Genomic DNA, 24,837 nt, shown 5'->3' on the forward strand with positions numbered 1-24,837 from the left:
TGGGGGGGATGTAAAGTGGGGAAGGGGAACTAACTAAAAAGTTATCTTCAGAAAAGCATGATAATATCACTTTTGGGGGGAAATGTCAAAATGAAATGATTTATCTCCTGATGTGTGTGTGTGTGTGTGTGTGTGTGTGCGCGCGCGCGCGCGCGCGCGCGCATGCAGGCTTGTGTTTCTCATGCCTTCTCTTTGGCACAATCGACATGGAACTGAAAGCTCCTGCTTGCCATTATGGCTTTCCACCACTGGGTTTCTCCCCTAAATGCAGATGGACATATGTAAGCTCTTTCCTTAGCATCCATGACAAAGTGAAATGGGGTAGGGAAAGTGTATGGCCGAAGGTGGCCCTCAGGAGGACTTGGTCTGTCCATAGAGACAAAGTAAAGGATTTTCTTAGGTGACATAATGCACTTGAATGGTCATTACAGTAGTAAGGAGTGATGAGAAGTTCCCACATTAGTTCAACATCTTGGTTTGAATTTAAAATTCCTCATCTGTGACAAGCAAAGAGCATGCACCTGCCTTCCAGTGGTTACTTAGCATAGTAGAAATGGGTGGCCTTGCAAAACAGTGAGCAGTGATAGGTGCTCCACAAATGTTGGTTTCCTTCCCTGGAACAGATAATGATACTCAAGGGACTGAGATTTGGCATAGACAGAGGCTAGAAACAAGCAAGTCCATTGGGAGAGTATTATCACCTAATTAGAGCCTTTAAGCAAGAGTGGTGAGCCAACAAGCTCAGCAATGAGAGGAAAAGAAAAGATCAGCTTCAATATTTGTGAGGCAGGCTCTATCTAACCTGGCGATCTAAAGTCACACTCAAATTTCCACACAAATGGATCCATAGTCCCATCAGGAAAGAAGAAAGCAGGGGTTTACATATAAGTTTTAAATTGCCTGGGTGATTAATTTAGATGGAGAGATTCAACAGTTAATCAGAAATGGAAGGTACAGGAATGGTTGTATATGTCTGTAATCCTAGCTACTCAAGAGGCAGAGGTAGCAGGATCTTAGCCCAAGTCTTGGCCAGTCAAAAGTGCAAGACCCTCTCTGAAAAACTACAAAGCAGAAGGACTGAAGGTTTGGCTTAAGTTGTAAAGTAATGCCTAGTGTATAAGTCCTGGGTTCAATCCCCCATATCACAAAGCAAAGAAGACAAAACAGAAGTTGTACTGGAAAGGCTGAGTATTTCATTACTTGGGAGAATCACAAGTTCAAGGGCAGGCTGGTCTACATGGTTAGATTCCGTTTCACTCCCCCGACCCCTCAAAAATAAAAACAAAAGTTAGTTGGGGAAAATTAAAGTTTGGAAAACCAAACTGGGTTCAAAGACTTGGGAGGATCCTAATAAATTAGTGGATACATTGGAATCCCTCCATTTGTAAGCCCGTTATTGTAGAAGGTGATTTCCTTTGGTTTTCTCTAAAATACTTAAAATAGTGAAAGGAAAGTATACAATTAGGCATACTCTGAAAAGGAGTTATTTACTCATTTTACAGGATCTAATTGAGAGAGAGACTATCTTTAATGAATTGGTGCATCTCTGTAGAGAAACTTTTTTTAAGAACACAGTGGACAAGGAAGATTTTTTAAAAAGAATTTGTATCTTATTTGGGACTGGTTGAGTGATGTAGACTGTGGATGATGTTACAGAAGTGGTTAAAGGTCTCTCATGACACCAGCATAACATAGTGTATCACAGGAGAGCCCTATGCAATCAACTCACTGTGGTAAGACAGGATGTGAGTTTTTTTTTTTTTTTTTGTCAATCCCTTGCCTGGATTTGATGGGCTGTTGTTGCACCCCACCCTCCCTTCAACTGGTCTCAAGTTCATTGGCAGCCTCTCTCTCTCTCTCTCTCTCTCTCTCTCTCTCTCTCTCTCTCTCTCTCTCTCTCTCTCCTTTCCACATACATGATTTGAGAACTTTTATCAAGCCTTTGCGTCTCGGGGGGGCATTCCAGTAGTTGTTCTCATCAGTACAGAGAGACAGATACTTCTCTTGTGGTTTTGGGCTTGAAGTACCCATCCATGCCATCTTTATAGAGAGACAGTGAGAGGAGCCACCCCACAGAGCAGCTGCGTGGTCTCCATTTCCTTTACTAACAGGGAGAGTGGGTGTGACCAGAGAAGTATTTAGGAGTGTTCAGAGGAGCCTCAGGCCAGTAATCACAGCTGGAATAGCTTTGGAACTTCAACCAACAGATTCTCCTTAGCTAAGTTGGCAATGAGTCCCTTAGGAAACTGGGGGTCTTAGGGGAGGAGATGAACCTTCATACTTCCAGCAGTGAAATTGAAGGAATAATGAAAAATTAAGAACAATAAAATGATAGCAGATATCTTACTGAGGAGAAGAGTTTGGAAAACTTCTGGTTGGATGAAGCATTAATGAAGGATGCAGAACACAAAGCATCAGTTAGTGAGACATAACATTCAGGTGCCTTGTAACTATCAGGAATTTTTCATTTTATTAAAAAACTTTTTTACATAATACAATAGTCCCATAGGAAACTAAAACACAGTTGTACAATATTGCCCCAATTAATAACCATGTATTCTAATAAGACTGACAAAATACAAAAGCAGACTGACTTAATCTGGTTGATTTTATCTGGAGAGAAGTAGAGAGAGAGAGAGAGAGAGAGAGAATGTGTGTGTTGTGCTAGAACTGAAGCTTTAACTCAGTGCCTTCCATTGGCTCAGCTTGCTCATGACTAGCACTTGACTAGCACTTGCTCATGACTCTACCCCTTGAGAGACATCTCTAGTTCAGCTTTTGTTTGTTAATTGGAGATGGAGTCTCACTGACTATTCTGACCTAGTGGGCTTTGAACTGAATAGCTAGGATTATAGAAGTGAGCCCCTGACACATGGCTGAGAGTTTTATGCTTGAATATAATATATATTTAACATATAATATGTAAATATATTTAAATGAATATATTATAATATATTTAAATAAATATATTAAACATATATAAATATATAGTATACATTTAATATATGTATTTAATATGTATTATGTATATTTAAAAGACTGAAATATTTAAGTTTCTACACACAAATGACTGGTTCTTATATAGCCAAAGTTTCCTTTTACAAGTTTAGTATTCATCAATATAAGATACAGATTAAAAGAGGAAAAGTTACATGACAGAATAAAATAGAAACATATTTATGGAAAAGGCAGTGTCATTTTCAATTACCATTCAAGAAACCTGAGTATTGACTGGCTACAAGATGCACCTGTGTGCCACTGTACTCTCTCTCAGCAAAATAAAAAAGGCAAGAGTTAAATTCCAAAGTTTATGAGTCACTTAGATCTCAACAAATTCATCTGATCCAGTGGGGAAAAACACACGTGAACTTCATCTGGAGTTCTCATTTATAGAAAATTATAGATACAAATGTGCATCATGATAATTAACATTCTAACCAAACTTGGGTCAACACACATCACTGATTATTATCAACTATGGGAAAAAATGAGCCAATGATGATTCTCTAAACTCAAGGTGCAGTATTTGATGTTGAAAATGTCAAATAAAAGTAATTTCAATTTCACAAGTCAAACATACACTTTGGAAATCTTGTAACCTTTCTAGGTGATTCCCATTTGCTGCTGGCAAAAAGGAATTAAAAACAGCTTTCCCATATCAGCCAAAAAGATTGAGGGGAAAAGGAAGGAATCTAAGATAAAAATAGTTAAACATTTACTGTTCGATTAAATGTAGTGAGATAATGATAAAAATTTCATATACTGTGTTTGAGTTGCTCTTCGGGTGATCGTTGCTGATTTTCTTACACTGCCTCCCTGGAATGCACTGGTTTCTCTTTCCCAGGGGTATAGGGAAGAGGAAATTACATGCTGTAAGAGAAACAGTTCAGAATCTTCAACAAATAGTGCTGGGCAGTCCAGTTACTTATAGGTAGAAGACAAACTGGACCCCCTATTTCTGACCCTGTTCAAAAATTAGCTGCACATGTATGAAAGACCTTCACCTAAGACTTGTAACTTTGAAACTAATATAGAAAATTACAGAAGAAACTTTGGAAGATACAGACATTGGTAATTATTTTCTGAATAAGACTATGAATATCCAGGAAAGATGAGCAAGAATTGATACAGAGGACTGCATGAAAGTAGAAAGCTTTTACACAGCACAAAAAATAATTTTCTAAATCAAGAGACAGGGGCTGGGAATATGGCCTAGTGGCAAGAGTGCTTGCCCTTATAAATCAAGAGACAACCCAAAGACTGGGAGAAAATGCATACCAGTTATTCAATGAAGAAAGAATTAAATAAAAATATATGAAGAGCTACAAAGAAGCCAAACAGTGAAAAGACAAATAACCCAATTAATAGTAGGCAATTGAGTGAACAGACTGTTCTTAGAAGAAAAAATACAAATGGCTAATAAGTTCATGAAGAAATGTGCAATATCCTTGGCCATAATAAAAATTAAAATAAAAATTACACTAAGATTCCATCTTACCCCAATTGGAATGGTCATTATCAAGGAAACAACTAACAACAAATACTGGTGAGGATATAGAGAAAAAGGAAACCTTACACATTGCTGGTAGCTAAACTATTAGTTATATATTGCAATCACTCAGGAACCAGTGTGGAGATTCCTGAAAAAACTTAAGAACAGATCCACTGTATGAACCTACCGTACTGTGGCTGGGTATATATTTATAAGGAGCATAAATGTATAAGAGATATACCACCCCACCAATGCTTATTGCATCCACTGTTCACAGTGGCCAAATGGTGGAATCAGTCAAGGTGGGCAACAAATGCATAAGGCAATAATATATGTATAAATATACACAGCGTGACTATTACTCATCCATAAAGAAAAACGAAATGACGTCATTGAAGGAAAATAAATGGAGCCAGATATCGTCATGTTGAAAAAGATGAGCCAAGCTCAGAAAGCCAAATATGTTTTTCTAGAGTATAAACTTAAAATAGCAATGATAGTAATGGTAATGGAACATAAATGTAAAAAGGGGATCAGAGGGATGAGGGAAAGGGAAACTAGGAAATACTAAGGAGAGGAGAGGACTGAAAGTACATTATATATATATATATAAACAAACTATATGTATATACATATATATGTATATATAAGTATACATATATATACATATATATATGAAACCCCACCAAATACTCTTTGAAAAAGAGGAAAAGAGAGAGAGAGGGATGTATGAAAATATAACAGAAAATGTGAACACATTCAAAGTATATTGTATACATGTATGGAATGGCTAATTTAAAAATAAAACTTTTATAGAGAAAGAACATTGTAAACTATTAAGGGCTAGCATAAGTCAACAATAAAGGCTTTATTTAGAAAGAGGGGAAATGATCAGGAAGGAAAATAAAGTAATTGGGCAGGAAAACAAACAATATTTCTGCTCACTGGTATTCTGTCACATACACGAAGTAATAGAATTAAATTGTGTGGATTTATTATTCTTTTGATTAAGTTTCATTGCTGTTATAATGCTGTAATAAAGGCGAGTTAAAGTGAGACCAGTGGGGAAAATAGGAGGATCCTGAAATAGAAAGTGGTTCTTAATGCTCATAAGGCTGCCTTCAATATCCTATACCTTCTGTTTGGATGAAAAGATTTTTCATCCAAGAGCCAAATGCTCTTACAATCAGAAAGGATTACTGCTATCAATCACATTGCTTCAAGCAAGTTGGGTACATTTTGCATCTCTGATTTTTCATGTTCGCAATTATGCAAAGGCCAAATACTGGTGCCTCATTCCTATAATCCTTGTTACTCAGGGGGATGTGATCTGAGAATCAAGTTTAGATCCAACCAGAGCAGCAAAAACCTTGAGATACTTACTTAATCTTCAGTTACTCAGCAAAAATTCAGAACTAGAGATACGTTTCAAATGGTACAGTGTCAGCCGTGAGTGGGAAAAAAGTGGAGTAAGAACTCAAGGTCTTGAGTGTAAGCCTCAGAATGTGCCAAAAATGACAACAACAAAATTGTGCAAAGTAATGAGGATTGAATATGAAATACCCGAGGATCCACAGTAAGTATGCGGGATGTTTCCTTTCCTTCCTCTCATGTTACCTTTCCTGACCAGCCATCAAAGCAGAGCAAATATGCTCATCTCCCACCCCTCAGTCAGTGTTTGCTGTCTGGGAAGTTCACACTGTAATTGATTATCTATGACTGCGATGTTTTAGCTACTTTTACTAAAATCTTAGTGGCTAATCTACTTTTCTTGCATTTGTGGGCATTTCCACAGGCCAGGGCCCTTTCCCAGGACCCTACAAGAACTGGGCATGAGTTAATCTGACACCCGAGGGTAGGCAGAGAGGATGGGGGAAAATGCTCCTGACACAAGAGTTGCAGCCATCTTCTTCGAATCCTCTCAGCTTTTGTCCGGGAGAAATTCTACCCCTAACACACAATCTGGCATGTGCACGTGCATGCACCCTCTCTACCCCTGCCCCCCACATATACAACATTTGATCTGTCATTGAGCTCCAGGTGGTGGGGAACAGGACTACAGGGGGTGCGGAGGGAATGGGAAGGGAGTATTAGCAGAATGCAAGCTCACGTACCTGAATGAGATAGTGGGAACATAAATTGAGAAGTTCCAACAGCTGTAGGTGACTGCCAGCTGCTAACACATCCTGAATCACTCCTGGCTCCAACAAAATCTGTTTTATGATAAGAGAAAAGCATCAGCAACGTTAAAACAAATGACTTTAGTAGAGCTCAGTGTGTGAACGTACCATGTTGTCTTTACATTGCTGCTGCGGGGATTCAGCTGAAGTCACTCTGCTTGTGAGTGTGGAAGTCAGTTCTTTCTATTCTAATTGGTAAGCTGTGGCCCTTCCTCTCACAGCTGTGTTCTCCCTTAGTGCATAGGTCAGTTCTTATTTTCTGCGGATAAAACTGCACTTAGCCACTTACTTTCTGTATGAGGATATGAACACCTTCAAAGGACAATATAAATTTTTGTAGCTTGTGACATAACCATTTTTACCAAAAAAATGACAGCCCTATATTTGGAAATCAGAACCTCATAGTTGCTAAGCAAACAATCTGCTACTCCAGGTACAACCTCAGGCCAGTGTGTCATAACCTTATAAAACACATGAGAATGGACTTTTCCTTTTTGTTTTCCAAAGTATAATTCAGAATCTGGCCCTATAGCAAACCATATCAACAGCACAGTTCACAGGAATTTCAAGGAAAGAGGCTATGTCTCACCTTGCCATATATTAGAAGAAATTATTCTGCTGTAGAACAAGGTTGAAGAAAGATGCATAACCAGGCTGACAAAATTTACTTCTATGTACAATGCAAGGCATTTAGTACCATCCTAGCCATCCATCTGAACCCATTTTCTCAGCCCAGATGTTACCAAAGGTTGGTCTTCAAAGCATCAGAATCAACATCACCTTGGAACTAGAGAAAATTGGAAACTCTTAGATACCTCCACAACTTGCTGAAACAGAAACGTTCCAAGTGGAATATCTAGCATTTTAACCGGGGACCATGGTGCTTCTGACACATAAGGAAGTATGAGTAACACTGATTAGCACCAATTTGCCTGTCTCCTCCTCTGTTGAAACGAGTGGGAGGCGTGAGAACAAGCTCACCTGCTGATCGTCCACAGGCTCCCACTATCCAGCCTGCCACCCCACTCTCCCAAATACATCTGGCTCAACACATTTAGCTTTCCCCAACATTCCACCTGTGCATGGAATTCCAGCCCTTTCCGCCTTCATTTCCAGCCCCTTCTGCCTTCAACTATTCCAGCTCATTTCAGCTTCATGATAGATTCTCTTTCTATGAGGCAATAGTTTCCATTGACATACAAATATGCTATTACAGTTCTTAGCCTGAGGAAAAGAAAATCCCTCTTTTGTTTCAACAGCTTACTGTGGTTCCTCCATATTACTCTCCCTTTACAAAATTCCTCAGGGAAGTTGTCTGCACACACACACACACACACACACACACACACACACACACACACACACACACACACACACTACTGCTTCTCCCCTCCCTCCCTTCATCCCCCCGTCTCTTTCCCTCGGGTGAATATGTGAGTGTGTCTTGTGGTACTAGGGATCAAACTCAGAGCCTCATACATGGTAGGCAAGTTATCTATCCCTGAGTCAAATTCCCAGCCCAGCTCTGCTTCCTCTTGCACTGATTCTTTTCAGTTTTCTTCCTAGTGCTTCACTGACAAGGCCCTCATCCAGGTCACCAATGACATCCACGTTTCCAACTCCAGGAGCAGTTGGCAAAAGTGATGGTTTTCTTTCTTACAGTGATGTCTTCTTTTGCCCTACCTCTGGGGAAATACTCTTCTTTGGTTTTCTTGACCTTCACAGTTCAGTCCTCAAATCTCTCTTCTCTCTTTCTCTGCTGACTCCATGGATGGTCTCAAGCCACCATGGCTTTAAGTCATTCTATACACTGAAGTCACTCAAATCTCTTCTCTTGTCCCAACCTCAGTCCTTGAACTCCAGACTTCCTCACACCCACCAGCCTCCTAGCCAAGCTCCCTGGATGTCTTAGAGGGAAGCCCAAGTGGGACATGCTCCAAACTGAGCTCTTGATCCGAAGTACTGTCAAACCCACTCTTATTCCAAGCCTATCATCACAGCAAATAGTAGCTTCTAGTCGAGGCTAAAATCAGTGATTACTACTATTATTACTACTACCACTACTACTACTACTATTATTATGTAGTAAGTAGTTGTACTGAGGGATTATACTTCCATAATTCATATTATTGTCAGCTTCTTGGTAAATGTCACCCCTTCCATCTTTCTCTCCCAATAACCTACTTCTGTCTCTATGCTCAAGTAAATAGTTCATTTTTCTTACATAGTGTACGTTGAATAAAATGACTGCCCGCAGTTATTCCTGACTCCTCTTGCTTGCCTCACATGTCACAGCCACACCAGCAGGCATTCTGGGTAGCGATATCTTCAGAATAGTTCCAACCATTCACTGTTCACTACTTCCTTGATGATCTCTCTAGCCCAAGGCACACCATCTTCCCAGAGTCACTGTCATGGATTTCTAATGAGTGGCACTGCTTTCTCCTTTGCCATCTCTCACAGTAACCTTAAAAAATATTACCATGAACTCCAAGTTATGGAAACAAGTGGTTTATCATTGTTGTTGTTATTTTCAACATACCATGTGGAATTATGACCTTTTTCTTTTCTTTCTTTCCCGTGGTTTTACCCCTGATATCACTGTAACTGATTTTGGTGCCCTGGATATTGTATATATGTGTATTGGAACTAGGGAAGGGGAAGGGAATATCAAAATCAAGAGACAAAGGAGAAAAAGATGAGCTAATGCAACAGCAATACTTACAAAACTATATGGTGTGAACCAACTGTACAACTCATGGGGGGAGGGAAGTGGGGAAGGGGGAAGGTGGGGAAAATGAAGGAGGAGGTAACAAATTGGATAAGAAATGTATGCACTGCCTTACATATGAAACTGTAACCCCTCTGAACATCACTTTGACAATAAAGAAATGGAAAAAAATAAAAACCAACCAACCAACCAAACCAAAAAAAAAATATTACCAAACAAATCCATCCTCTCTGCCTGGATAACTATTCCTGAGGACACAAGCATGTCTCCTTACCTTACATCCTTCAAACTTTTGCTCAGATACTACTTTGTCTCAGAGGATCGCCCTGTACTTCCTATATAAAACTATCCCAGTCCCCATCACCCATTATTCTCTATCTCCATTTCCTGTTTGCTTTATTAATATTTGTAACATATACTTCTTGACATATTGCACAAGTATTTATTTTCAGTTTCTCTACTACAACTTAAACTCAGGGAGAGCAGGGCCCTGATCTATTTTTTCACATTGCTCGTGGCTTTTGTTTTTAATATATTTAAGTACTTTTACAAAGGGGTTTCAATTCAATTTATCAAATTATAAATACCATGCATATTTTGTATCCCCTGGACTTAATACCTAACTGGACACATATCCATTATTCAGAATCAATGTGTTTACTTGATTAAATATTTTGATAATTAGCTGATATCTACACATATGCTTAATTCAGAGTTAATTCAGAGTTAATTTAACACTAGGAAAAAAGATTAAAAAAAACTCTAAGTTATATTTTCAGACTACTGAAATAAAAACATGAAAAAGTTAAGCACAGCTGGCAAAATATTGACAGTCATTTATTCTGAAAATTTCTCAGAGCTCTTTCCTATCTAGTCAGAAGGTGAAACTTGAATTTCCCCAGCTCCTCAAGGAGAAGGTTTTGACTGACATTCTGAAAATGAGTGTAGCTCCCATCAGAGGAGCGAGGATGTCGTATCGACGTATGGAAGAGGCATGGCCTAAGGCAGGGAATGGGGAATAGATGGATTAGAAAGGTTAGTCTTAGCCTTTAAATCCTGTCAGTTGTGCTTATTTCACACAACTGGCATTCGTGATAACCTCCAAGGCTCAGTGAGGCCAAACACAAAGGCAGATATCACAGAGAAACAAGATGAATATTCCAGAGCATGTGTAACATGTCCTACAGCCTTCACACAAGGATTGGGATTTTTTTGGTCTTTTTTTCCTTATTTTTGTTCTTCCGGTTCTTTGTCCTCTCATTATAACATGTTTTTCCCCTAAAAATACTTTGGCACAGAAAATCCTTACACACTTTAAAAAATTTGGATAAGAGATTCTTCCTGGAGAGCTGCCTTTCACTTATAAAACTAGAACCAGCACTTGCAAACCTTGCTCAAAGTAGTCTTCTAAATTCATGTTGGTTTTCCTTTGGCGATTGATTGTTCCAGTGTATTTCCCCAGACAATTTGTGCTTGGGCAAGAAAAAAGAAAGGTTCAATGTCCTAGGATTTAAAGTATGTTGAATTATCTATCTCCTGGTCAATGAAACAAACTCTGTAGAAGAAAGGGAACACAAACATGCACATTTATAAGGGACAACTAGGACAGTTAAATCGAACTGTTGTTTAGCACATATTGGTAACATTTAGGTCTTTCAAAAAGTTACATCCGTCAACATATAATCTGGCATTCCAGGACCTTCTATTGGAAGGGAGGGATGTCTTCTGAGAGCACCATGTCTGACTTAGGAGTTATAAAGGTAGGTGACTCATCACTCCTGAATCTGGAGGACCTTAGTTTAGCTGAAGGCATAATCAATGGACAAAACAGAGAGATCAAGAAAGTGCAAGATGGGCTGGGAATATGGCCTAGTGGCAAGAGTGCTTGCCTCCGATACATGAAGCCCTGGGTTCAATCCCCCAGCACCACATATATAGAAAATGGCCAGAAGTGGCGCTGTGGCTCAAGTGACAGAGTGCTAGCCTTGAGCAAAAAGCCAGGGACAGTGCTCTGGCCCAGAGTCCAAGCCCCAGGACTGGCCAAAAAAAAAAAAAAAGTGCAAGATGCCTAAGACCAAGTAGCAAAGAACAAGCAACAATGATGAAAACTCTTGAGGAAGTCAACATAGGCTGGGCATTCCTCTTCCCTACACACTTTATCAGATAAAGTGATGCAGAGTTGGGATTTCTACAGATTTGCAATCAGGAACTTGTTTAATTGAGGAATGGATGCCTCTTGTCCACAGAATTGTTTGTATAGACTATTTGGCCACCCACACATAACTTCAGATGGCATAAAATAGTGAGTTGAATTTGAAAGAGGGGAGCTGGGGCAATGCTACCTGCAGTAGGTGACACCCCTATTACCTTCTGGACAAGCAATCTTTCCTGCAGTGGTGACAGGCAGGGTCAGGTAAACTGAGGGCTCCTCTGCTGACTCCAATCCAAATGCGAGATTGCACTAGCTTTGACTAATCAGAGGTGAGAGCTGACCCTAGGCAGTCTGACAAGAGAATAGGAGGAAAAGCAACAGATGCAGAAGAAGGTGGTGAATTTCTGTTAGGAGTTGCTTCTTCAATTGTGACATGACCCAAGTTCCTCCAGGTAAGGGGCATGCTTGAATGTTCTGTCCAATATGTCTTCCAGCCACCAATTTATGCAGGGTCAGTGGTAGATAGCTGAATCATCTCTAATCAATGCCCTCTAAGCTGGAAGAAGGCTGAGACTTTTGGTTTCACCAACACTTTATCGATGATACGAAGCCAGAAACTTGTGGGAGAGGAGAATATGAGACCTATGGTAAGATTCTACACCTAGCAAAATACAGTACTCCTGAATTAGTGACCAAACCTCACTTGACCAGGGTCAGGGCTAGAGCTATGGTGAACAAGGACAGCCCACAGATACTATAGCATTCTTGCTCTTCCGTCTTCAGTCCATATTCCCATATTCCATGGCCATTCTCTCAGCTGTCTTATCCTTGTCTCATAGCTGGCAGTGATTATGTTTAATAGCTTTGGTGAATTTCAGTGCAATCTTTATTTTTCTGTCTAAAATGGTGAGTTGATATCTGCAGAATATTTTTCATCTTCAGTTCTTGCTTGCTCCTGTCTCCTGCTTTAGATTACTGTTTCTCTTTCTTCTGGATTTGTGATGAGAGTATTTGAGTCTAGTAAAGCCATGAAATTGAAACAATTTAGGTCACTACTAAACACACATATTCATGAGCACCTATGAACACAATCACTTTTTTTAAGCAAAGGCACTCACGCAACTGAAAATTAGATGTTGTCTAATATCACAGAAAGGTAAATGAACACATTTTTTTCTTTACAACTGGCTTCTTTGGGATTCTTTTCACATCATATGGCACATTATTACAATTTTGAACTAATCATCAAATGAATTGAATGAAGAGGAATAACTTAAATAAACCAAAAATACTCAAAATATGTAAGTTCTTTTGCACGGAGTGCTTCTGAAAGAAGAACGTGAAACATAGGCTCTAGAAGTTGACATCTATGTAGTTATTTTCTTTCTCAAAACTATTACACTGAAGATTATTTATCCACCAGGTGGCGCCCGTGTTAAAAGCAAAAGTATTTTCTAAAGTATCTGTAACTGACCCTCAAATTTATTTTTGAGGGGAAAAGAAAACAACTATAGTTCAAGTAAGGATGCTAAGGTCTATGCTTTCTATTTTCTAGATGTCGCTAGCATTTGGGGAACTTTCCATACATTTTTCTGTTGCACTCCCTCTGAGCAATACTGGTTAGAATGCAGTTCTCCATTAAAACCAGGAAGTTCAAGATGCCTGTCTTTGTACTCAACAGCCTTGATGATGTGTTCTCAACCTGCTTTTAAAATTTACTTCAAATTCTCAAAACTCCTGTTACCGTTGTTAAAAAGACACTGACCAGGGCTGGGGATATAGCCTAGTGGCAAGAGTGCCTGCCTCGGATACACGAGGCCCTAGGTTCGATTCCCCAGCACCACATATACAGAAAACGGCCAGAAGCGGCGCTGTGGCTCAAGTGGCGGAGTGCTAGCCTTGAGCGGGAAGAAGCCAGGGACAGTGCTCAGGCCCTGAGTCCAAGGCCCAGGACTGGCCAAAAAAAAAAAAGACACTGACCAGTTTTCTCCAAACTCAGTCAGCACTTTTTGTCTTTGTCTCAATGCTAACCTCCTTACTTCTTCACTCTCCATATAAAGATCTTACACATTCCTAAAGACCCAACTTGAAGCCCACTTCCTATTCAAAATGTACCAATAACTTCCTCACCCCAACTCTGGTGGGAATTAATAACCCAGGACTACTGTGTATTGCTCTGTTGAATTGTTTAGTGACAAATCCTGGCTCCTATACTTGTTGGTGGAATGAACCCTCTTGTATATACCTCAGTTTTCCTATTTGCAAAGATAATAACATCTACCTCAAAAGACTATATTGAGGAATATCAGAAAGTGCATGCTCATAGGACTATTTTAGAACCTAGGAAAGGGTGGATGGGATTAAATAATTGAGCTACGTGTTCAATTGGAGAAAGAAAAAAAGAATTAAGTGGAATTATTAAGCTGTGGTATGACTGAGGCCCAGTAAATGGTAATAGAAATGTCTGGTTTTATTGAAGGAATCTGTGAAATCATTCTTCAGATGAAAAAGAAAACTTGGTCATTTCTTACCAATGTGAGCAAATTCCCTTTACTTTTGACCCCTTCTTCATTGGTATGATTCTGGCATTCCGGTGCCCTAAGATTAATAGTGCTGTCGTCTAGTGATTTCCAAAATAGTTTCCTTCATTATGTTTAAATTAATAAAATACATTATTTAAGAAGATGTAAATAAATTATATGTACTTATACCACCCTTAAAATGTGGTTAATTATCTGAAAAAGCAGAACACATTTCTGATCACTTATAAGAGAAAGAAGCAGTTCAAGAAATTAAAATATAATGAAACATGGAAGTCATTACAAGTTAAAAGTAAAGCCAAATTAATTATTAAGACTTACTTTTATAACCAGTGCTCTTTCTAGTGTAATAGAAATGGTGGGTTTCATCCCATAGAGTTTTACTAATGAAGCCAGATTTCTCCATAACACAGCCACCATCTTAAAGTACTAGTATGACCAAAGAAAAACACATTACCTTCAAAATACTGACATTCAAAGATGGGAATTCTCTGAAGAAATGAATAGAGTGTATTCCAATGTTCATTTAGAGAGACTTAACTGACATTGGTAGGTATTTGAACAGAGAGAGAAGAAAAGCGCCAGATGGAATTAATAAGATATGGTGATAAGATATGGTGAGATTGATGCTAAGAGACTCTGTGGTCCAAAGTGCTGCAGGACTACTAGGTTTAGATGTCTAATTTCATTAAAGAGAGCTGTGATATCAGTACTCAGATAAAATATTCATTGGGGGAATCCCTTGCACTTTGTTGCTATAAGAAATGCAGATAAAAGTACAGCTTGAGTTCCTGCCATTTGTACCTTGTATAAGTTAATGATATCTTTGATTTTTATCATCTTTTATAAAGAAATAACATATCTTCAGAGGGTTTGTGTAAGGATGAGATCACCTTTATACTTTAAATAAACATTTTGAACAATGCTTGGTATGTTGACAAAATTAAAATGTGATATTACGGTTACTGACGTTGTTTCCATGAAGAAGAAAATCTATTCTTACTTCTAGTAATTTACACACTGCCTACTAAATGCATAATCTGGGAATTTTATTTATATTCAAGTAAATATAACTCCCGTATGACAGATGAGGAAACTGAAGGCAAAGACATCTACCCATTCAACCAGCAAATCTTTTTTGCTTAATACTCCAGGGACTGTAGTGGGCACTGTGCATCTGACCCTAATGCAGGCAAATAAGCTTTCTTGTTGCTATGATACATAAGAATCTAGCTGCTGGCCAATGGAGCAGGCTGAAGTGCCTCAGTGGACAAGACTGCAACACATGATGAGCTGGGTTGGAGGGAAGATCAAGAGTTCTGTTTTGGGCTGGGAATATGGCCTAGTGACAAGAGTGCTTGACTCATACACAAGAAGCCCAGGGTTCGATTCCCCAGCACCACATATACAGAAAATGGCCAGAAGTGGTGCTGTGGCTCAAGTGGCAGAGTGCTAGCCTTGAGCAAAAAGAAGCCAGGGACAGTGCTCAGGCCCTGAGTCCAAGGCACAGGACTGAAAAAAAAAAAAAAAAGAGTTCTGTTTTGAGGTTATGTTAAGTCCATGCCTCTTAGCCAACCATATGGAGACATGAAGTAGACAGAAAGGCAGGTGGCTCATTTGCAAATTGTAATTTTCTGCCCAAGTTCTCCAGTCATGCTTTTGTTTTTTTAAAATTATTTTTGCAGGTTCAAGGGCTTGAACTCAGGGCCTGAGCTCTGTCCCTGAGATTCTTTTGCTCAAAGCTAGCACTCTACCACTTGAGCCATAGCACCACTTCCAGACTTTTCTGAGCAGTTTATTGGAGATACAAGTCTCACAAACTTTCCTTACCTTGGCTGGCTTGAACAGTGATCCTCAGATCTCAGGCTTCTCAGTATCTAGGATTACAGGTATGAGCCACCGGAGCCCAACCAGTCATGTATTTTTGTATAGTCTGTGAGATAAGCATTGTTTAAATTTTTGTGTTCATCAGTTTTAATTTTTAAGAAGACTTTATGTTTTAAAGTACTTTTGGGGGCTGGGGATGTGGCCTAGTGGCAAGAGCGCTTGCCTCGTATACTTGAAGCCCTGGGTTCAATTCCCCAGCACCATATATACAGAAAATGGCCAGAAGTGGCGCTGTGACTCAAGTGGCAGAGTGCTAGCCTTGAGCAAAGAGAAGCCAGGGACAGTGCTCAGGCCCTGAGTCCAAAGCCCAGGACTGGCAAAAAATAAAATAAAATAAAGTACTTTTGGGTCCACAGAAATATTTAACAGGAAGTGTAGAAAGTTTTCTTATACTTTTTGTCACCATAATGCACAGCACCCCCTTACCAACACCCCCACAAAATGGCATAGTTGTTATAAATGATAACCCTGTATCGCCATATCATTTTCTCCCAGAGCCTATGATTACTCTAGAGTTCAATTTTCATGTTTCACATTGATGAGTTTTAACAAATGTGTGCTCCCATATACTCATTATTACAATGCAATATAGAAGAGTTTCCCAGACCTAACTATTCTCTGTACTTGGCTAACTCATCTCTAACTCCCACTGTGTCCAGAGTTTTTCCTTTTCTAGGGTGTTACATATTTGAAATGCTACAGAATGAATGAAGCCTATTTTTTTTTAAATACAGAGTAATGTGGGACACTGGCTTGCAGCTTTAAGAGGTGGTCCTAGCAGGCCTGCCGCTTCTCCAGCCCTGGGGCCGCGTGGCTGTTAGCCCCGCTTGCCTTGTCCGGGCCCAGAACCGGAAAGGCAGCTCTAACCAGCCCCACTTCCCGCCTCGGACCGCGTGTGCGCCAAGATGGCCACAGGTGATGAACCCAGAGGCGGTCCTGGGGGTCGTGATGACCGCCCTTAACGTAAGTCCCATGACGTCACTCCTGATGGACAGCCTAATCAGCCAATCACCATGCCTATCTAGCTGCTAAAAATCCCTCCCCTTCCTGCCGCCATTACTTTTATATAAATCCAATCCCGGAATAAAGACCTCAGACACTGCTGTGACTTCTCCCCAAATTGCCTGTGTGTCCTGTGTCCTGCCTTAAACATAAGGGGGGCTCAGGGTGGGTGTTTTCGTGGCTCTCTACCTCATCTCGGTTCTACCCCATGGGATATGCTCAACGCTTCCCCTGCCAGCGGGGGAAGTGTGCCGGCCGAGAATCCCGACATATTGGCGCCCGAATGCGCGGCGAACGAACTCATGGCAAACGTAGGCTTAGAAGCTCTACTGGTGAGCCGAATAACCTTTCCCGCAGGTGAGAATACCCCCGTTAAAATATGGGGCAGACTCAAAGTCAGTGGAGTGATCCAACCTTCATGGTTTTGAGACTCATGGTCCAAAATACCAGATTGGACTTTTCAGACACTCAAGCTGAAAAGGCCTGGAAGACCTTAAAGCATGCTGCACCCTGGGTGGAGACTGCCAGCCTTTTTAGCCTGGCTGCTCGGGAGAGGGGCAGCCTTCCGCTGCCCAGGAGGAGCGGGGCTCAGTGCCTCACTCCAATGGGCCCGCAGAGGGGTCCGGGACAGGTCCCCGGGTTCCAAGCTGAAAGTGGCGGTCCCAAGACATGTGGCGGATGAGCGGGGCCAGGAGCAGCAGCAGCAGCAGCAGCAGCGACGAAGGCAGCACATGGAGTGCCAGTGTGGAGTGCATCACGTCTGAGCTGCTGGTGCAGAGCAGGTGCTGCAGGGTCCACATGTCCGAGCCACGGGGAGGAGGCCTGACAAGGGGGCTCCAGCGGTGGACGACAGAAAGGTTCTTGTTGATGTTTGCTAAGTTGGAGATTTGGTTAAATTCTGATTGTTGTTGGCTAAATCCTATGCTTTCGGTGGACAATATAATGGGTCTACCAAGCGCCTCCCACCCACACCCTAGGTAATGGGTGTGCCAAATTCCTGTAGGCGGGGGTGAGCCTGCTAAGGCTCTCACCAGCTCTGCCACCTTTAAGCCTTGCCACGTGTCTGTTCTGTTCATGTCTTGTCTCCCATCTCCTGGACCTTCTCTGGCCATAGCATCCCACTTCAGCTCCCCACTGGAGCTGAACTGGTTTTTCAAAATATGGCTTCTACATTTCCTTGCCAGATAATCTGTGAAAAATTTTGTTTCCTAGGAAAAGTTTTTTTTGTTTTGTAACTGACCACGTGGTTCTAAAATATGGACAAAATAATATCATTTTGCCACTGGAATTCCAGAAGACTTACATGGCCAATTCAGAAAAAGAAAATTTTTTCTAAGCGCACCCAAAGCTTGTGCACAACTGTCTATATGTGTGTCTGTTTATCTGTGGGTAAAACATGTAAAATCTAGCATCATGGTTTAAAAATTACTTGCCTTTTTAACTATTATTTTAACTTGTTTAAGTTTTATGTTAAACGTATCCTTGCAGCCTGTAGGTGGAGTCACAGACTCCAAGCAAAATAAATAAATAAATAAATAAAAAGAAAAGAAAAACCCCAGGTTTTAGACCCAAACTGATTATGTTTGGGTGCAAGCAAATGTGTCTAACAAAAAGTCCAAAAGATTCAAATATGCAGCATGTGGTATACAATGATGTAAAATCAGTGTGTTATTTTTTTATGTCTATCTATGCTAAAAGTCAAATGTACATCTGATCCTGACAATTCTTTGGTATAGACTAAGATTTTGCTTTTCCATTTTTCTCTTCTGTGCTCTCATAAACTCTTTAAGATCAAGGGATCAGAGTCATTTTATACAAATGTGACTACTAACCTAAATTTTCCTCACCCAAAATTAATATTTTGCTTCATAGGATACAGGTCAACATATGTGCTAGCTGCGTGGACTGTGGACACATGTGCTAACTGTGTGGACTGTGGCAGCCTGTGGCTATAGGAAGCTGCCTCCACAGTCTGCTCCCAAACTGCCCGGTTTCACTGATTCCTTATTCTCTCTCTCATTCATAACAAAAAACTGCTCAGGGAAACTAGGAGTCCTGTGAAGATTTTGACAGGCCCAGGGTGCTCCTGCTCTGGCTCTGCCCCACCCCCTCCCAACATTAGAGTTGAATTCATAACAGTCCTATTATAACAGAGTTACTCCAGGTTAAAAACATCAGAGTTATGTTTGGTGGCCACAGGGTTGCCTTGGGGTAGCATTGGTCTTCCCTCTCCATGTCTCAGAAACTGTCGTGGCTGCTGCAGAGAGCAGACTTGGTTGGCCTTTGGTCTGTGTGGATTTTTTGACTAGGAAAATCCTTTTAAAGTTGTCACCCTGCTTAAACCAGTAGGGCATCAGCCTAAAAAAGACAGAGTACTCAGAGTAAGCAACCAGGGAATACTGGGAGATTTCAAATGTCTTTAACCAGTCTGTGTAGAATTTTGCAGGCAACCCAGCAGGAGGTGTGACAATATATCCAGAGGATTCTGAGAGATGCCACTACAGCCTTGCCCAGATCCAATGCATCTCTCCTTCCTGCCTCCATCACACATGACTAATGAAGCCTGCTGATCCAGGATGGAAGACACAGCCACTGCTGAAGCTGAGACTTTTACATTGTCCTGACCCTTTGCCCTCTGATTGTTATTCATTTGTGTTCTCTTCCACCTTCCAGTAAGGTTAAATGATATGATTTGATGGCACATGGATCTCATTCAGTCTGCTGTTCTCTAAGTGTTATGGCAGAACTCTGACAAGTATTTGTTGGTCAACTCTCAACAAGTTACAGGTAAAGCTCTATTCCTATTGTTCTCCTTGTTGCTTTAATTGGAAACAAAAAGGGCTTTTATGGATAAAACTCCTCAGATTGCAGTTCAAAGCCAGCCCAGGCAAAGAGAGAGAGAGACAAAAAAGAAACTCCCTCTAAAACTCCATCTCCCAACTAACCAGCAAAGAGCCAGGCTGAAAGATTGGCTCAAGAGAACCACCGAAATGCTGAAAGCAGCACCGTGGCTCAAGTGGTAGAGTACTAGCCTCGAGCAGAAGTGCTCAGGGACAGTGCCCAGGCCCTGAGTTCAAACCCCATGAATGCCAATGAGGGCAAGCCATCCCAGCAACAAGCACCTAGACCCCTGGGACTCAGCCAGTTCAGGGAACAAGGATCATGGAGAGGAGTAAGAGGAGAATGATATCACATCATAAATGGAGTCACCTTGTCTAGCCCTTTCAAAATTAATCAGAGCCAGGAGATCAGGAGGAATAGTTGTTTACCCACCCAATGCCCATACGTGTCCATTTTCCTTTTCCTGCTATTTGTATGTATGTATGTATGTATATATATATTTTAGCCTCTGACTGGTTACTCCCAACTGGTCCACTATCCCTAAACACTTCCTTCCTGCCCCCAGTCCAGTTATCCCTCCTTCCTTGTAATGGGCCACAATTGGGTTTATGTTCCAAATGGAACTTTTCTGGCTTATGCCCAGGGTATGTTCTCCCATGTCATTCATGTTAACTGGTCCTGTGAACTTGTCAGCTTTTTGCCTGACCTCTTCAAAAGTCTCTTTTAACAGGATAACATCCCTCACTGAGGTCGCCACCTGGGAACTTGCAGTTCAAGGCCATCCTCTTACCACACTGCTGTGCCCAGTGCAGATCTAGACCCTGAAGACGCCATCCCCAGTGACTCCTTGACGTGCCCAAGCTGCAGGAGGTAGCCAGAGGAGACCATGACACCTTTTGGCCCCGATAACCATTCTCGTGGAAATGATGAGGACTTTTACCAAACAAACTGGACGGTACCAGGCCAAATAAAGAATCAGGGACCCCTGACTACTTCACCCCTTTTCAGCAGGAAGTAGTTCCAGAAGAGACAACCATACTCCCATCCTGGTGCCCCTCCTCTGTTATTAATTAAAACAAAAGGGGAGGAGCAGCCCCCATGACCAGTTAAGGACAGGTATGTTTACATTAAATATTTTAAATCTCTCCAAAGCAGCATGGGAAGGGGCCTTGCATGTGTCTTCCCGATTGGAGAGCCAAGCCCAATTTGGATACCAGCTAGACTTAAAGAATTGTTCATCAGAATAACCACCCAAGAGCACTTGCTCTTGAGGAATGTCTTCTCCTCATTCTCTCTAGGAAAAAATAAAGACCATAGTGGATTTCTTCCTGCTCCTCCATGGAAATATGGGAAGCCTGCCCGTGTGCATCAGTAGTGGACACAACAGAGACAGCCAGCCTCCCTTCCTCCCAGTGCCTGGCCCTGCTTGCTTCCTGGACTCTACCTTGGCGTCTTTTGTAGTGCAATGTTTTGCTGTGGTGATATTGCCTGCAGCTTTGCAAAAGAACTGGAATGGAGTATTACACTGTTGCTTCCCTTTTGCCTTTCCCCTGCTGCTGAGCTTAGGGGTTCCCGTTGGAGGGAAATAGGTGTTGAGGATTTGGTACCTTGCTTCAATGTTTATGATAAAATGTTTACTAACCACATGCATTAAATTACCAGCACCTTGGCTGCCGTGGACCTCCAGAGTCACCAGAGCCTGAACTTGCTTCTACCTCACCGCCAGAGAAGGGGAATGCTGCCTGTGTTACCTTGAGTGGCACAGAAACAGACTAAGAACTCCAATTTTCCCTGGACTGAGTCAAATGGGTGGCCCCTTCACTTACTCCTCCTTTTGGGAGAGGTCCACATTTGCCTTATGTCTACATATGCCTTATGTCTACATTTGCCTTATGTCCATATTTGCCTTATGTCTATATTTGCTTTATGTTTACATTGCCTCCTGCTAGGACAAATAGGTCTCCCATATTTCTCAGACAGGTGCATTCTTGAGTAAGGCGCCTCCTGCTATTTAAAAACAGAAGGGGGAGATGTGGGACACTGGCTTGCAGCTTTAAGAGGTGGTTCTAACAGGCACGCCTTTTCTCCAGCCCTGGGGCCTCATGGCTGTTAGCCCGGCCTGCCTTCTCCGGTCCGGGAACCGAAAAGGCGGCTCTAACCAGCCCCGCCCCCCGCCTCAGACCGCGTGTGCGCCAAGATGGCAGCAGGTGATGAACCCAGAGGTGGTCCTGGGGGCCGTGACGACCACCCTTAGGGGAAGTCCCATCATGTCACTCTTAATGGACAGCCTAATCAGCCTATCACCATGCCTAGCTAGTCGCTCCAAATCCCTCCCCTTCCTGCCGCCATTACTGCTATATAAATCCAATCCTGGAATAAAGACCTCGGACGTTGCTGTGACTTCTCCCCAAATCGCCTGTGTGTCCTGTGTCCTGCCATAAACATAACGGGGCTCGGGGTGGGTGTTTTCACGGCTGTCTACCTTGTCTTGGTTCCACCCCGTAGGATACGCTCAATGCTTCCCCTGCCGGCGGGGGAAGCACGCTGGCTGAGAATCCCAACAGAGTAACATTCCAGTTTAGATACTTAATTGTGTACACATTTATCCTCCTACCTATGGAAGGAAGTACAGTTTGGATGTTTCCAAATTTTGGCTACTATGAATAAATCTAGTAAACATTCTTATGCAGGCTTTTGTATCAATATGATACATCTAATAAGACTCGACAACACAGTCCTAGAACATGGTGGGAGGACACCTGAAATGAAATAATGGGGCATGGAAGAGTGGCATGGAAGAGCCCAAAAGTGTGGTGGCATGAAAGCTAAGACAACAAGAGCTTCCATAGAGATGCAAAGGGCTATAATGAGTGAAGACGAGAGGTCATGTCTTGCAACATTTAACTGGATCTGGCAACATCTTTATCTTCTAAGAATCATTTCACTGAAATGCTGAAAGTGGTTGTCACCAACTTGAGGAATAAAAGGAAGAGTGATAGGTAAGTGAAATGAGGAAAAATAAGTCTCTGAAAGCTTTTGCATTTGTCCCACTATGAAGATGAATAAATGTTAGCTAGAAGAATAGAAGAAAAAAACAGGGGTTGTAAATAATGGGCAACAGAGCATGTTTACCCCCTGTGGGAATGACACAGTAGAGTTAGAAAAACATGAAGAGACAGAAGCAAGGATCCCAAGGGGGAGGGGGAGGCTTAAGAAGGGTTAACTGCTCACCCAGCAAAGATAATTTCTTCATGCTCAAGGGTGGGAATGCACAGAATAAGTTCTGTGAAATTCAAACTTCACATAAATAAGGAAGTTTGACACTTTGAAGATGGGAAAATTTGCTTCTGTTTTCCCAATGGACGATGAGTTTTTCTTATAGTATGTGCATTGTAGGTGGGAGTATAGTGTTTAAGAATAGAGGAGAAGGGGGCTGGGGATATAGCCTAGTGGCAAGAGTGCCTGCCTTGGATACATGAGGCCCTAGGTTCGATTCCCCAGCACCACATATACAGAAAACGGCCAGAAGCGGCGCTGTGGCTCAAGTGGCAGAGTGCTAGCCTTGAGCGGGAAGAAGCCAGGGACAGTGCTCAGGCCCTGAGTCCAAGGCCCAGGACTGGCCAAAAAAAAAAAAAAGAATAGAGGAGAAGGAATGAAAAATTCATCAGGAAGAGGAGCAGAGTACACTTACTATAGAAACAAATCAACATTGGCAAGGATAAGCGACCATCTGACATTTATAATCATGAAATGAAACCAGAATTTCTTCAGCAACAAGAGTTGATTCTTTTCTTTCTTTTTCTTTTTCTTTTCTTTTTTTTTTTTTTTTTTTTTTTTTTTTTTTTTTGAGATACTAGTGTCATGGATTTTCCTCCCCAGCTGGCTTCAAACAGTGATCCTCAGATTTCAGTTTCCCAAGTAGTTCGGATTACAAGCACTAGACACTGGTGTCTAGAAAGAGTTGATTCTTATAGTGTGAGTCAACCAGTGATTTTTTTTTTCTGAAGATTTCACAGGCTGGAGTCAAGCTTGGTTATGTTCTTTAATTTTTTAAAAATATGTTCAACTAGTTATACAAGTGAGTTATCATTCAACAAGTCAGTTTATGAACACAACGCATCTTAATCCACGTCACCACTTTCATCATTCTTCCCCATCTTCCCTCACCCTTCCCCTCCCCTCAATTTTCTTAATTCTGTAGGATATGCACTAATTTTACAATTGTATTCTCCTCCATTCCTCTCTTCATTTGCAATTGTATTCTCCCCCATTCCTCTCTTCATTTGTCTATCCCTCTCCTTTTGATTGTACCCTCTTACTTATAAGTACCCATTTCTTTGTAATCATTCTATTGAACTGGGAGTTAGCCTTTATGTGGAATTACACAGTTTGGTATAGCACATGCTTTGTGCTATACCAAAATATGTCTGTCCTCCTGACAGATGCAAAAAATCACATGAATGCCTACGATCTATTTTTCAAGAGCTAAATGCACTCAGTTACCACAGAAAATAGGCTGTTTTTCCTCTCTGCAAATGAGAGTGCAGATTAACTTCTTATTTCAAGCAGGGCTCTACAAAGTACACAGCCAATTATGCATTTTCCTATCACAAACTACTATAAGTTTTGGAGCACAGAACTTCTTCAGATATTTTACTGTGCTTCTTATGCAAACTTTCAGATCACTGGTAGCCTATTTCTTTAAAATATAATAGCATATTACTATGAGATTCCCAACTAGAGTTGGAAAAGGCACTCTGAGAAAGTGCCTAATCTTTAATTTTTACATCAATGTATCTTTATCATCTGTCCCATACCAGGTAGACATTTGTTAAATGAATGAATCTCATTTTGAGAAAAATATTTTAATGTATGGTTTTCATGGGGTATACAAATAAAATAAATATTTACAAACTAGCAACATTTTCAATACATTCAAATTATTCCTTCATTTGGAAACATTCAACATTATTCTACCTAACTATATATCTAGTTGCAATATAAGTCTCCTA

General features: G+C 41.1%; 1 protein-coding gene across 1 annotated transcript in view; it reads right to left on the reverse strand.

Moving 5' to 3' along the window:
* The window catches only part of Klhl32 (kelch like family member 32), a 195,627-nt gene that overhangs the window by 79,541 nt on the left and 91,249 nt on the right, over positions 1 to 24,837 (reverse strand). Inside the window, exon 5 of the mRNA XM_048353802.1 lies at positions 6,607 to 6,705. Within this exon, the coding sequence (XP_048209759.1) occupies positions 6,607 to 6,705 (99 nt within the window). The remainder of the gene's footprint in view (positions 1 to 6,606; positions 6,706 to 24,837) is intronic.

Source organism: Perognathus longimembris, chromosome 9 (genome assembly GCF_023159225.1).
Source record: "Perognathus longimembris pacificus isolate PPM17 chromosome 9, ASM2315922v1, whole genome shotgun sequence".
NCBI classification, from domain to species: Eukaryota; Metazoa; Chordata; class Mammalia; order Rodentia; family Heteromyidae; genus Perognathus; species Perognathus longimembris.